The 13,951-nt window shown below is 46.9% G+C and overlaps 1 protein-coding gene across 2 annotated transcripts in view; it reads right to left on the bottom strand.

Annotated features, from left to right (window-relative positions):
* hmcn1 (hemicentin 1) overlaps nt 1-13,951 on the bottom strand; it is a 236,670-nt gene that overhangs the window by 128,395 nt on the left and 94,324 nt on the right. For both annotated transcript variants that reach the window (XM_045687880.2, XM_045687881.2), the window contains exons 15-17: nt 12,319-12,480; nt 11,883-12,077; nt 11,594-11,689 (exon numbers count right to left, since the gene is read on the bottom strand). In XM_045687880.2, coding sequence (XP_045543836.2) covers nt 11,594-11,689; nt 11,883-12,077; nt 12,319-12,480 — 453 coding nt within the window. The remainder of the gene's footprint in view (nt 1-11,593; nt 11,690-11,882; nt 12,078-12,318; nt 12,481-13,951) is intronic.

Below are 13,951 nucleotides of genomic sequence, written 5' to 3'. Positions count from 1 at the left end.
TGAACAGCATTCTTACATAGGTATTCCTCTTGTCCAGATGGGTTAGGGCAGTGTGCAGTGTGATGGCGATTGCGTCGTCTGTGGACCTATTGGGTCGGTAAGCAAATTGGAGTGGGTCTAGGGTGTCAGGTAGGGTGGAGGTGATATGGTCCTTGACTAGTCTCTCAAAGCACTTCATGATGACGGAAGTGAGTGCTACAGGGCGGTAGTCATTTAGCTCAGTTACCTTAGCTTTCTTGGGAACAGGAACAATGGTGGCGTTCTTGAAGCATGTGGGGAAAACAGACTAGGATAAGGATTGATTGAATATGTCTGTAAACACACCAGCCAGCTGGTCTGCGCATGCTCTGAGGACGCGGCCGGGGATGTCGTCTGGGCCTGCGAGGGTTAACACGTTTAAATGTTTTACTCACGTTGGCTGCAGTGAAGGAGAGCCCGCAGGTTTTGGTAGCGGGCCGTGTTAGTGGCACTGTATTGTCCTCAAAGCGAGCAAAAAAGTTGTTTAGTCTGTCTGGGAGCAAGGCATCGTGATCCGCAACGGGGCTGATTTTTCTTTTGTAGTCCATGATTGACTGTAGACCCTGCCACATACCCCTCGTGTCTGAATTGCAACTCCACTTTGTCTCTGTACTGACGCTTAGCTTGTTTGATTGCCTTGCGGAGGGAATAGCTACACTGTTTGTATTCGGTCATGTTTCCGGTCACTTTGCCCTGATTAAAAGCAGTGGTTCGCGCATTCAGTTTTGTGCGAATGCTGCCATCAATCCACGGTTTCTGGTTGGGGAATGTTTTAATAGATGCTGTTGGTACGACATCACCGATGCACTTGTTAATGAACTCACACACCGAGTCAGCGTATTCGTCAATGTTGTTGTTCGCAGCAATGCGGAACATATCCCAGTCCACGTGATCGAAGCAATCTTGAAGCGTGGAATCCGATTGGTCGGACCAGCGTTGAACAGACCTGAGGGCAGGAGCTTCCTGTTTTAGCTTCTGTCTATAGGCTGGGAGCAACAAAATGGAGTCGTAGTCAGCTTTTCCGAAGGGAGGGCGGGGGAGGACCTTATATGCGTCGCGGAAGTTAGAATAACAGTGGTCTAGGGTTTTGCCCGCCCTGGTAGCACAACCGATATGCTGATAGAATTTTGGGAGCCTTGTTTTCAGATTAGCCTTGTTAAAATCCCCGGCTACAATAAATGCAGCCTCAGGATATGTGGTTTCCAGTTTACATAGAGTCCAATGAAGTTCTTTCAGGGCCGTCGATGTGTCTGCTTGGGGGGGGGATATACACGACTGTGATTATAATTGACGAGAATTCTCTTGGTAGATAATGCGGTCGGCATTTGATTGTGAGGAATTCTAAGTCAGGTGAGCAAAATTACTTGAGTTCCTGTATGTTGTTATGATCACACCACGTCTCGTTAATCATAAGGCATACACCCCCACCCACCATTGCTAGCCTCTCTACACTGGCTTCCTGTTAAGGCAAGGGCTGATTTCAAGGTTTTACTGCTAACCTACAAAGCATTACATGCGCTTGCTCCTACCTGTCTTTCCGATTTGGTCCTGCCGTACATACCTACACGTACGCTACGGTCACAAGACGCAGGCCTCCTAATTGTCCCTAGAATTTCTAAGCAAACAGCTGGAGGCAGGGCTTTCTCCTATAGAGCTCCATTTTTATGGAATGGTCTGCCTACCCATGTGAGAGACGCAGACTCGGTCTCAACCTTTTAGTCTTTACTGAAGACTCATCTCTTCAGTAGGTCCTATGACTGAGTGTAGTCTGGCCCAGGAGTGTGAAGGTGAACGGAAAGGCTCTGGAGCAACGAACCGCCCTTGCTGTCTCTGCCTGGCCGGTTCCCCTCTCTCCACTGGGATTCTCTGCCTATTACAGGGGCTGAGTCACTGGCTAACTGGTGCTCTTCCATGCCGTCCCTAGGAGCGGTGCGTCACTTGAGTGGGTTGAGTCACTGACGTGGTCTTCCTGTCTGGGTTGGCGCCCCCCCTTGGGTTGTGCCGTGGCGGAGATCTTTGTGGGCTATACTCGGCCTTGTCTCAGGATGGTAAGTTGGTGGTTGAAGGTATCCCTATAGTGGTGAGGGGGGCTGTGCTTTGGCAAAGTGGATGGGGTTATATCCTGCCTGTTTAGCCTTGTCCGGGGGTATCATCGGATGGGGCCACAGTGTCTCCTGGCCCCTCCTGTCTCAGCCTCCAGTATTTATGCTGCAGTAGTTTAATTCTCTTTTTCTCTCTTTCTTTCTTTCTTTCTTTCTTTCTTTCTTTCTTTCTTTCTTTCTCTCGGAGGACCTGAGCCCTAGGACCATGCCTCAGGACTACCTGGCATGATGACTCCTTGCTGTCCCCAGTCCACCTGGCCGTGCTGCTGCTCCAGTTTCAACTGTTCTGCTTGCGGCTATGGAACCCTGACCTGTTCCCCGGACGTGCTACCTGTCCCAGACCTGCTGTTTTCAACTTTCTAGAGACAGCAGGAGCGGTAGAGATACTCTCAATGATCGGCTATGAAAAGCCAACTGACATTTACTCTTGAGGTGCTGACTTGTTGCACCCTCGACAACTACTGTGATTATTATTATTTGACCATGCTGGTTATTTATGAACATTTGAACATCTTGGCCATGTTCTGTTATAATCTCCACCCGTCACAGCCAGAAGAGGACTGGCCACCCATCATAGCCTGGTTCCTCTCTAGGTTTCTTCCTAGGTTTTGGCCTTTCTAGGGAGTTTGTCCTAGCCACCGTGCTTCTACACCTGCATTGCTTGCTGTTTGGGGTTTTAGGCTGAGTTTCTGTACAGCACTTTGAGATATCAGCTGATGTAAGAAGGGCTATATAAATACATTTGATTTGATCAAGAGAACATCCCTGGTCATCCCTACTGCCTCTGATCTAGCAGACTCACTAAACACAAATACTTAGTTTGTGAATTTTGTCTGACTGTTGAACTGTACCCCTGGCTATCTGTACATTTAAAAAAACAAGAAAACCGTGTTGTCTGGTTTGCTTAATATAAGAAATGTTAAATGATTTATACTTTTACTTTTGATACTTATTATTAAGTACATTTAAAACCAAATACTTTTAGACTTTTACTCAAGTAGTATTTTACTGGGTCACTTTCACTTTTACTTGAGTTATTTTCTTTTAAGGCAGTTTTACTTTTACTTTTTTAACATATCTTTACTTTTATCTTTACTTTTTTAAAGTATGAAAATGTGGTACTTTTTACACCACTGGTTGTGACAAGGTAGGGGTGGTATACAGAAGATAGTCCTATTTGGTAACAGACCAAGTCCATATTATGAGGACTGCCACAGGAAAGTAAGACCCAGAGTTACCTCTGCTGAAGAGGATAAGTTCATTAGATTTACCAGCCTCAAAAATCGTCAATTAACTGCACTTCAGATTGCAGCACAAATAAATTCTTCAGAGAGTTCAAATAACAGACACATCTCAACATCAACTGTTCAGAGGAGACTGTGTTAATCAGGCCTTCATGGTCGAATTGCTGTAAAGAAACAACTACTAAAGGACACCAATAAGAAGAAGAGACTTGCTTGGGCCAAGAAACGCGAGCAATGGACATTAGACCTGTGGAAATCTGTCCTTTGGTCTGATGAGTCCAAATTTGCGATTTTTGGTTCCAACTGCCGTGTCTTTGTAAGACGCAGAGTAGGTGAACGGATGATCTACGCATGTGTGGTTCCCACCGTGAAGCATAGAGGAGGTGTGATGGTGTGGTGTTACTTTGCTGTTGACACTGTCAAATATTTATTTAGAATTCAAGGCACACTTTACCAGCATAACTAACATAGCATTCTGCAGCGATACGCCATCCCATCTGGTTTGCAAATGATAGTGGGACTATCATTTGTTTTTCCAGGACAATGACGCAAAACACCTCCAGGCTGTGTAAGGGATATTGACCAAGGAGAGTGATGGAGTGCTACATTAGATGACCTGGCCTCCACAATCCCCCGACCTCAACCCAATTGAGATGGCTTGGGTAGAGTTGGACCGCAGAGTGAAGGAAAAGCAGCCAACAAGTGCTCAGCATATATGGGAACTCCTTCAAGACTGCTGGAAAACCATTCCAGGTGAAGTTGGTTGAGAGAATGCCAAGAGTGTGCAAAGCTGTCATCAAGGCAAAAGGTGGCTACTTTGAAGAATCTCAAATATAAAATATATTAAGACTTGTTTAACAAATTTTGGTTACTACATGATTCCATATGTGTTATTTCATAGTTTTCATGTGGTAAAAATAAAGAAAAATCCTTGAATGAGTAGGTGTGTCCAAACTTTGTGTGACCGGACCTTTGCTCTTGTATCATTCCCTCCCTCCCCCTCTCCCCCCAGTCTCTATCTCTTTCCCTCCCTCCCTCCCTCTCTCTATATATAAAGTGCCTTCATAAAGTATTCAGACCCATTTACTTTTTACACATTTTGTTATGTTACAACCATATTATAAAATTGATTAAATTGTATTTTTTCCTCATCAATCTACACACAATTCCCCATAATGACAAAGATATATATATATTTTTTGAATTTGTATCAAATTTATAAAAAATAAAAATGACATTTACATAAGCATTCAGACCCTTTACTCGGTACTTTGTTGAATCACTTTTGGCAGTGGTTACAGCCTCGAGTCTTCTTGGGTATGACGCTACAAGCTTGGCACACCTGTATTTAGGTAGCGGTTGGATGGGGAGCGCTGCTGCACAGCTATTTTCAGGTCTCACCGGAGATGTTTGATCGGGTTCAAGTCCGGGCTCAGAGACTTGTATCGAAGCCACTCCTGCATTGTCTTGGCTGTGTGCTTAGGGTCGTTGTCCTGTTAAAGGCCTAATTGGTGGAGTGCTGCAGAGATGGTTGTCCTTCTGGAACGTTCTCCCATCTTCACAAAGGAACTCTAGAGCTTTGTCAGAGTGACCATCGGGTTCAATTCCTTCGACCTCATGGCTTGGTTATTGTTCTGACATGCACTGTCAACTGTGGGACCTTATATAGACAGGTGTGTGCCTTTCCAAATCATGCCCAATCAATTGAATTTACCATAGGTGGACTCTAAACAAATTGTAGAAACATCTCAAGGATGTTCAATGGAAACAGGATGCACCTGAGCTCACTTTTGAGTCTCATAGCAAAGGGTCTGAATACTTATGTAAATAAGGTAGTTCTGTTTTTAATAAATTTGCAACATTTTTCTAAAAACCTGTTTTCGCTTTGTCATTATGGGGTATTGTGTGCAGATTGCTGAGGAAATTGTTTAATTTAATCAAACCTTTTGCCCTCAGAACATCCTCAATTCGTCAGGTCATGGACTCTATAAGGTGTCAAAAGCGTTCCACAGGGATGCTGGCCCACATTTACTCCAATGCTTCCCACAGTTGTGTCAAGTCGGGTGGATGTCCTTTAGGTGGTGGACCATTCTTGATACACACAGGAAACTGTTGAGCGTGGAAAAACCAAGCAGCTATGCAGTTCTTGACTCAAACCGGTGCGCCTGGATTCATCTGGTCAGTCTATGTCATTGAAAGAGCAGGTGTTCCTAATCTTTTATACACTTAGTGTATCTCTCTACTCTCTCTTTCTCACTGTGATTTAGGTCTTTTTTCTCCCATGACTTCTGCAAGAACTGACATCCCCTTCAAACCGTGCCAGGGAATTTGAGCCGCGTTCCGCTGAGTTCACCCCTACATTCCCTCGCTTTCAAATAAACTCAATGCATGCGGACCATTACTCACACACACAACTACAGCACAACTGAAATATCACTCAAACGCTGAGCGCTTTCCTCTGCTGCTCCAAGTGAAAATATTCACTTTCATTTCAAAAGTAGCATTCTGTCTTTGAACACAACAGAAGACAGACCTGACCTTTGATGAGTGAGATCTAAACGTCCTCTCACTGCCAACTGAGTTTATTTTCAGCGAACTTAACATGTGTAAATATTTGTATGAACATAACAAGATTCAACAATTGAGATATAACCTGAACAAGTTCCACAAACATGTGATAAACAGAAATGGAATTGTGTGTCCCTGAACAAAGGTGGGGTCAAAATCAACAGTCAGTATCTGGTGTGGCCACCAGCTGCATTAAGTACTGCAGTGCATCTCCTCCTTATGGACTGCACCAGATTTGCCAGTTCTTGCTGTGAGATGTTACCCCACTCTTCCACCAAGGCACCTGCAAGTTCCCGGACATTTTTGGGGGGAATGGCCCTAGCCCTCACCTTCCGATCCAACAGGTCCCAGATGTGCTCAATGGGATTGAGATCCGGGCTCTTTGCTGGCCATGGCAGAACACTGACATTCCTGTCTTGCAGGAAATCACACGCAGAACGAGCAGTATGGCTGGTGGCATTGTCATGCTGGAGGGTCATGTCAGGATGAGCCTGCAGGAAGGGTACCACATGAGGGATGAGGATGTCTTCCCTGTAACGCACAGCGTTGAGATTGCCTGCAATGACAACAAGCTCAGTTCGATGATGCTGTGCCACACAGCCCCAGACCATGACGGACCCTCCACCTCCAAATCGATCCCGCTCCAGAATACAGGCCTCGGTGTAACGCTCATTCCTTCAACTATAAACGTGAATCTGACCATCACCCCTGGTGAGACAAAACTGCGACTTGTCAGTGAAGAGCACTTTTTGCCAGTCCTGTCTGGTCCTGTCACGGTTGTCGTAGGGTTGAGACCAATACGCAGCGGGTATATGTACACTCATTTTCTTTTATTAGGACAAAGAAGGGAAACCAAAAACAAACACATATACAAAAACACAACGACGATAGACAGTCCTGTAAGGCATAAAGCTAAACACGGAAATAACCTCCCACAAAGTGACAGGTGAAAACAGGCTCCCTAAGTATGACTCTCAATCAGCAACAACGATGTACAGCTGTTCCTGATTGAGAGTCATACCAGGCCAACACAGCAATACAAAACTAGAACAGCCCCTTAGAAAACAAACACAAGAACATACCCAACACCCCGGAACACATAAATCAAATACCCCTCTACAATACACACACACCCCAAACCACCTAAATCAACTACCCCCCTCTACATCGACACTTACACCAATAAACCCCAGAAACACTCTATACAAAATATCCCTCTATCTAAACACATACACAAAACCATGAAAACAAATACCCTCTGCCACGTCCTGACCAAACTACAATAACAAATAGACCCCTTTACTGGTCAGAACGTGACAGTACCCCCCCCCCCCCCCCAAAGGTGCAGACCCCGGATGCACCTCACAAAAAAAAAACATCTACAAAATAAATCCCCCCAAACTAAAGGGAGGGAAGGGAGGGTGGCTACCATCACCGACGGTTCCCGTGCTACACCCCCCCCTCCCCAACCCACCTATATTGGAGGTGGCTCAGGCTCAGGTCTACTTCCCCCACCCAACCTGTCCACCCCCGCTGAATGCTCAAGGCTATGATGCGTCGCTGGAGACCTCGGGCTGTAGAGCGAAACTGAAGGCTCAGGACTGTAGAGCGCCTCTGGGAGCTCTAGACTGTAGGCCGTCTCACTCGGTTCCGGACTGTAGGCAGACTCACTCGGTTCCGGACTGTATGCAGACTCACTCGGTTCCGGACTGTAGGCAGATTCACTCGGTTCCGGACTGTAGGCCGTCTCACTCGGTTCCGGACTGTAGGCCGTCTCACTCGGTTCAGAACTGTAGGCCGTCTCACTCGTTCCGGCCTGTAGGCCATCTCACTCGGTTCCGGACTGCACACTGTTGCCGGATACTCTGGACGGGGTACTGTTGCCGGATACTCTGGACGGGGTACTGTCGCCGGATACTCTGGACGGGGTACTGTCGTCGGACACTCTGGACGGGGTACTGTCGCCGGATACTCTGGACGGGGTACTGTCGTTGGACACTCTGGACGGGGTACTGTTGCCGGATACTCTAGATGGGGCACTGTCGTCGGACACTCTGGACGGGGTACTGTCGTCGGACACTCTGGACGGGGCACTGTCGTTGGACACTCTGGACGGGGCACTGTTGTTGGACACTCTGGACGGGGCACTGTCTTCAGAAGCTCGAGACTGGGCTGACGCACTGGAAGCCTGATGCGTGGGGCTGGTAGTGGAGGTACCAGCCTGGAGACACGCACCTCAGGGCTAGTGCGGGGAGCCGGAACAGGCCGAGTTGGACTGGGCTGACGCACTGGAAGCCTGATGCGTGGGGCTGGTAGTGGAGGTACCGGCCTGGAGACACGCACCTCAGGGCTAGTGCGGGGAGCAGGAACAGGCCGAGTTGGACTGGGCTGACGCGCTGGAGGCCTGGTGCGTGGTGTGGGTACTGGACGTGCCAGACTAGGGATTCGCACCTCAGGGCCAGCACGAGAAGCAGGAACTGGATACATCGGGCCATGCGTAAGCAATGGAGGTCTGGAGCGCAACTCTTGCACAACCCGTCCTGGCTGAATGGTAATAGCAGCCCTGCACGAGCAGAATGCTGGTACAGGGCGAACTGGGCTGTGCAGAGGCCTGATGGTTGCCGTGCGTAGAGCAGGCGTAGGGTAGCATGGACCTACAGGCGCACTGGTGGCCAGATGCGCTGTGCAGGCATCCTCCTTCCAGGCTGGATGCCTACTCTAGCACGGCACTTGCGAGGGGCTGGGATCGCTCTCACCGGACTGTGCTTGCGCATGGGCGAGATCGTGCGCACTACAGCATACTCCAGCTCTCTCCGCTCCAAATGCTTCCCGTAATAAGCACGGAGAGCTGGCTTAGGGCTCACCCTTGGCCCAGCCAAACTACCCGTGCGCCCCCCCCCCAAAAAAAAAATATTGGGGGTGCCTCTCGTGCTTCCCCATCGGCGCGTACAAGGCCTCATATCGGCGCTGCTCCGTCTTGGCTGCCTCTATCTCCCCCAGTGGGCGGCGGTATTCCCCAGCCTGGTGCCAAGGTCCAGCCCCGTCCAGAATTTCCTCCCATGTCTACGATTCTACTGAGTACTGCTGCTGCTCCATCCTCCGCTGCTTGGTCCGTTTTTGGTGGGAGGTTCTGTCACGGTTGTCGTAGGGTTGAGACCAATACGCAGCGGGTATATGTACACTCATCTTCTTTATTAAGGACAAAGAAGGGAAACCAAAAACAAACACGTATACAAAAACACAACGACGATAGACAGTCCTGTAAGGCATAAAGCTAAACACGGAAATAACCTCCCACAAAGTGACAGGTGAAAACAGGCTCCCTAAGTATGACTCTCAATCAGTAACAACGATGTACAGCTGTTCCTGATTGAGAGTCATACCAGGCCAACACAGAAATACAAAACTAGAACAGCCCCTTAGAAAACAAACACAAGAACATACCCAACACCCCGGAACACATAAATCAAATACCCCTCTACAATACACACACACACCCCGAACCACCTAAATCAACTACCCCCTCTACATCGACACTTACACCAATAAACCCCAGAAACACTCTACACAAAATATCCCTCTATCTAAACACATACACAAAACCATGAAAACAAATACCCTCTGCCACGTCCTGACCAAACTACAATAACAAATAGACCCCTTTACTGGTCAGGACGTGACAGGTCCAGCAACGGTGGGTTTGTGCCCATAGGCAACGTTGTTGACGGTGAAGTCTGGTGAGGACCTGTCTTACAACAGGCCTACAAGCCCTCAGTCCAGCCTCTCTCAGCCTATTGCGGACAGTCTGAGCACTGATAGAGGGATTGTGGTGTAACTCGGGCAGTTGTTGTTGCCATCCTGTACCTGTCCCGCAGATGTGATGTTCGGTTGTACCGATCCTGTGCAGGTGTTGTTACAAATAGTCTGCCACTGCGAGGATGATCAGCTGTCCATCCTGTCTCCCTGTAGTGCTGTCTTAGGCGTCTCACAGTAAGGACATTGCAATTCATTGCCCTGGCCACATCTGCAGTCCTCATGCCTCCTTGCAGCATGCCTAAGGCACGTTCACACAGATAAGTAGGGACCATGGGCATCTTTCTTGAGGTGTTTTTCAGAGTCAGTAGAAAGGCCTCTTCAGTGTCCTAAGTTTTCATAACTGTGACCTTAACTGCCTACCGTCTGTAAGCTGTTAGTGTCTTAACGACCGTTCCACAGGTGCATGTTCATTCATTGTTTATGGTTCATTGAACAAGCATGGGAAACAGTGTTTAAACCCTTTACAATGAAGATCTGTGAAGATATTTGGATTTTTATGAAATATCTTTGAAAGACAGGGTCCTGAAAAAGGCACGTTTCTTTTTTTGCAGAGTTTAGCTGACTAAACTCCACACCATGGTGAATTACGTTTCTGTTTATGTTGAGTTTAGCTGACTAAACTCCACACCATGGTGAAGGACGTTTCTGTTTATGCTGAGTTTAGCTGACTAAACTCCACACCATGGTGAAGGACGTTTCTGTTTATGCTGAGTTTAGCTGACTAAACTCCACACCATGGTGAAGGACGTTTCTGTTTATGCTGAGTTTAGTTGACTAAACTCCACACCATGGTGAAGGACGTTTCTGTTTATGCTGAGTTTAGCTGACTAAACTCCACACCATGGTGAAGGACGTTTCTGTTTATGCTGAGTTTAGCTGACTAAACTCTACACCATGGTGAAGGACGTTTCTGTTTATGCTGAGTTTAGCTGACTAAACTCCACACCATGGTGAAGGACGTTTCTGTTTATGCTGAGTTTAGCTGACTAAACTCTACACCATGGTGAAGGACGTTTCTGTTTATGCTGAGTTTAGCTGACTAAACTCCACACCATGGTGAAGGACGTTTCTGTTTATGCTGAGTTTAGCTGACTAAACTCCACACCATGGTGAAGGACGTTTCTGTTGAACTTTATTAACGGAGTGGAGCAGTGACCAGGCTTTATTAACGGAGTGGAGCAGTGACCAGGCTTTGTGGAATTCAACTCCAACTACAACGATTCGGCCAAAAAATCATTCAAAATGTTAAAATTATGTACCTATATTTCTCCCCTGTTGTTGTCTTCCTTTCTTTATTTGCTGAAATCCAATCTTTTTCATATAAACTGAATCTAATACAACCACCAACTGTTTAATTGTTGAGATTCAATTGACATATAAACTTCCCTCTGTATCCCTATAATACTCTCCTCTACCCTACCCTCTGTACCCCTCCTATAATACCCTCCTCTACCCTACCCTCTGTACCCCTCCTATAATACCCTCCTCTACCCTACCCTCTGTACCCCTCCTATAATACCCTCCTCTACCCTACCCTCTGTACCCCTCCTATAATACCCTCCTCTACCATACCCTCTGTACCCCTCCTATAATACCCTCCTCTACCCTACCCTCTGTACCACTCCTATAATACCCTCCTCTACCATACCCTCTGTACCCCTCCTATAATACCCTCCTCTACCCTACCCTCTGTACCCCTCCTATAATACTCTCTCCTACCCTACCCTCTGTACCATCTGTACCCCTATATTACCCTCTTCTACCCTACCCTCTATACCCCTATAATACCCTCCTCTACCTAGCCTCTGTACCCCTATAATACCCTGATCTCTGTCTGTCTCTTACCCAGTCCGGTGACAGTGACTCTGGCGTGGGTCTGGATCCTCCCAAACTGGTTCTGGGCCTCACAAACATACACCGTCTCATCCTCCACCCACAGATCTGACACAGTGAAGAGAGAAGATAGGAATTAGTGTGTGTGTGTGTGTGTGTGTGTGGTGTGTGTGTGTGTGTGTGTGTGTGTGTGTGTGTGTGTGTGTGTGTGTGTGTGTGTGTGTGTGTGTGTGTGTGTGTGTGTGTGTGTGTGTGTGTGTGTATGTGCGTGTGTGCATGTGTATATGAACCAAAACCTCACTGCTGATTTGCAGGTCCCCTCCTGTCTTCTGTGTGATGGTGCTGTGTGTGGGGCGTCTGGTGAAGACGGGTGCGTTGTCCTCCCTCCTCCAGGTGATCTGGGGTTCGGGGTACCCCTGTGCGTGGCACGGCAGGGTCACGTTAGAGCCAATGTCCGCCGCCACGTCAGACGGTTCTCTGATGAACTGGGGTGCAGCTGGAAGGCAAAGGTCAGAGGTTAGGGTTTACAGAGGTCAACCCCTCATAAGACCATAAATAAAGGCTACATTCATCCATCAATACAGCCATCTACACAACAGGCAACATTTGACATGGGACAATATAATGATGTGATTTTCTGGTGGTAAACTGGTCTTTTCTGGGTGTAGAGATGTCAGATGTCAAAATTACAAGACATCTTTTTCATGATGTGTTCAAGAGTCCAGAGGAATCCTTACATCCTACATCCAGGGTGATCTTCCCAGGTGAGGAGGTTCCTGAAGGGTTCACAGCCACACAGGTGTAGTCCCCCGCGTCAACGTCCTGTGTCTCCTTGATTGTCAGAGTCCCTCCCAGGGGGTCAATATCCATGTAGGATGATGGCCGCAGCTGCAGGTCGCCTGTGGGTCAAATAAAGGGCAACCAGGAAGTTGTTAACCAGGAAGTTGTATATGGTCATATCAAATAAAATTGTATTTGTCACGCTTCATAAACAACAGGTGTAGACTAACAGTGAAATGTTTACTTACGGGCCCTTTCCAACAATGTAAAGATAAATAATAGAAAAACAATAACACAAGGAATAAATACAAGATGAGTAACGACAACTTGGCTATATACACGAGGTACCAGTACCTAGTCGATGTGCAGGGTTGCGTGGTAATTGAGGTAGATACACAAAAGTATGTGGACACCTGCTCATCGAACATCTCATTCCAAAATCATGGGCATTAATATGAAGTTCATCCCCCCTTTTCTGGTATAACAGCTTCCACTCTTCTGGCAAGGCTTTCCACTAGATGTGGGAACATTGCTGCGGGGACTTACTTCCATTCAGCCACAAGAGCATTAGTGAGGTCGGGCACTGATGTTAGGCGATTAGCCCTGGCTTGCAGTCGGCATTCCAATTCATCCCAAAGCCTATAGCCTTTAGCTCAGTGTGGATGTTGCCTGTAATCCATGGCTTCTGGTTGGGATATGTATGTATGGTCACTGTGGGGAATACATCGTCGATGCACTTATTAATGAAGCCCGTGACTGTGCGTGGAGTAAAGGTGATCTAGAGTTTTTCCCCTCTAGTTGCACAGGTGAAACGCTTGTAAAAATGAGGTAAGATGGAGTTCAGTCTCCCTGCATTAAAATCACCACCTCTAGGAGCACCGCCTCTAGATGGGCATTTTCTTGTTTGCTTAGGGCCCTATACAGCTCGTTGAGTGCGGTCTTAGTGCCAGCATCGGTTTGTGGTGGTAAATAGACGGCTAAGAAAAAGATAGATGAAAGCTCTTGGTAAATAGTATGGTCTTCAGCTTATTATTTTCTATTCTATTTCCGGCGAGCAAAACCTATCAAGTACATAACCTGAGGTGAGCAAAACCAATGAAATATTATCAAATGCTGTGTGTTTGTTTGCAGCAAATTTTTATGAAATGAGAATGAACATTTGCATCATTCATTCTTTCTTCTTGTGTGTTCTCTTCATCTTTCTCTTTGTCTTTCTCGTTCAAAGAATGAGTGGACAGAGCAGCAGAATGAAAAAGAGAGTGTTTTAAGGGATAGACTAAAAAACAGGAGCGTTTTAAGGGTTAGACTAAAAGACAGGAGGGTTAGGGTTACACCATGTCCAAACGTGCGTCCAAGTGTGCCATCGTGCGCAAATTGATTTTGTCCCCCGACACCAAACGCGATCAGGACACGCAGGTTGAAATATCTAAACATACTCTGAACCAATTATATTAATTTTGGGACAGGTCGAAAAGCATTAAGCATTTATGGCAATTTAGCTAGCTATATTGCAGTTGCTAGCTAATTTGTCATAATTAGCTAGCTTGCTGTTGCTAGCTAATTTGTCCTGGGATATAAACGTTGGGTTGT

Source organism: Salmo salar, chromosome 10, assembly GCF_965601325.2.
Source record: "Salmo salar chromosome 10, fSalSal1, whole genome shotgun sequence".
Lineage (NCBI taxonomy): Eukaryota > Metazoa > Chordata > Actinopteri > Salmoniformes > Salmonidae > Salmo > Salmo salar.
Note: the sequence above shows the minus strand (reverse complement) of the source record. Positions and strands in the feature narration are given on the sequence as shown.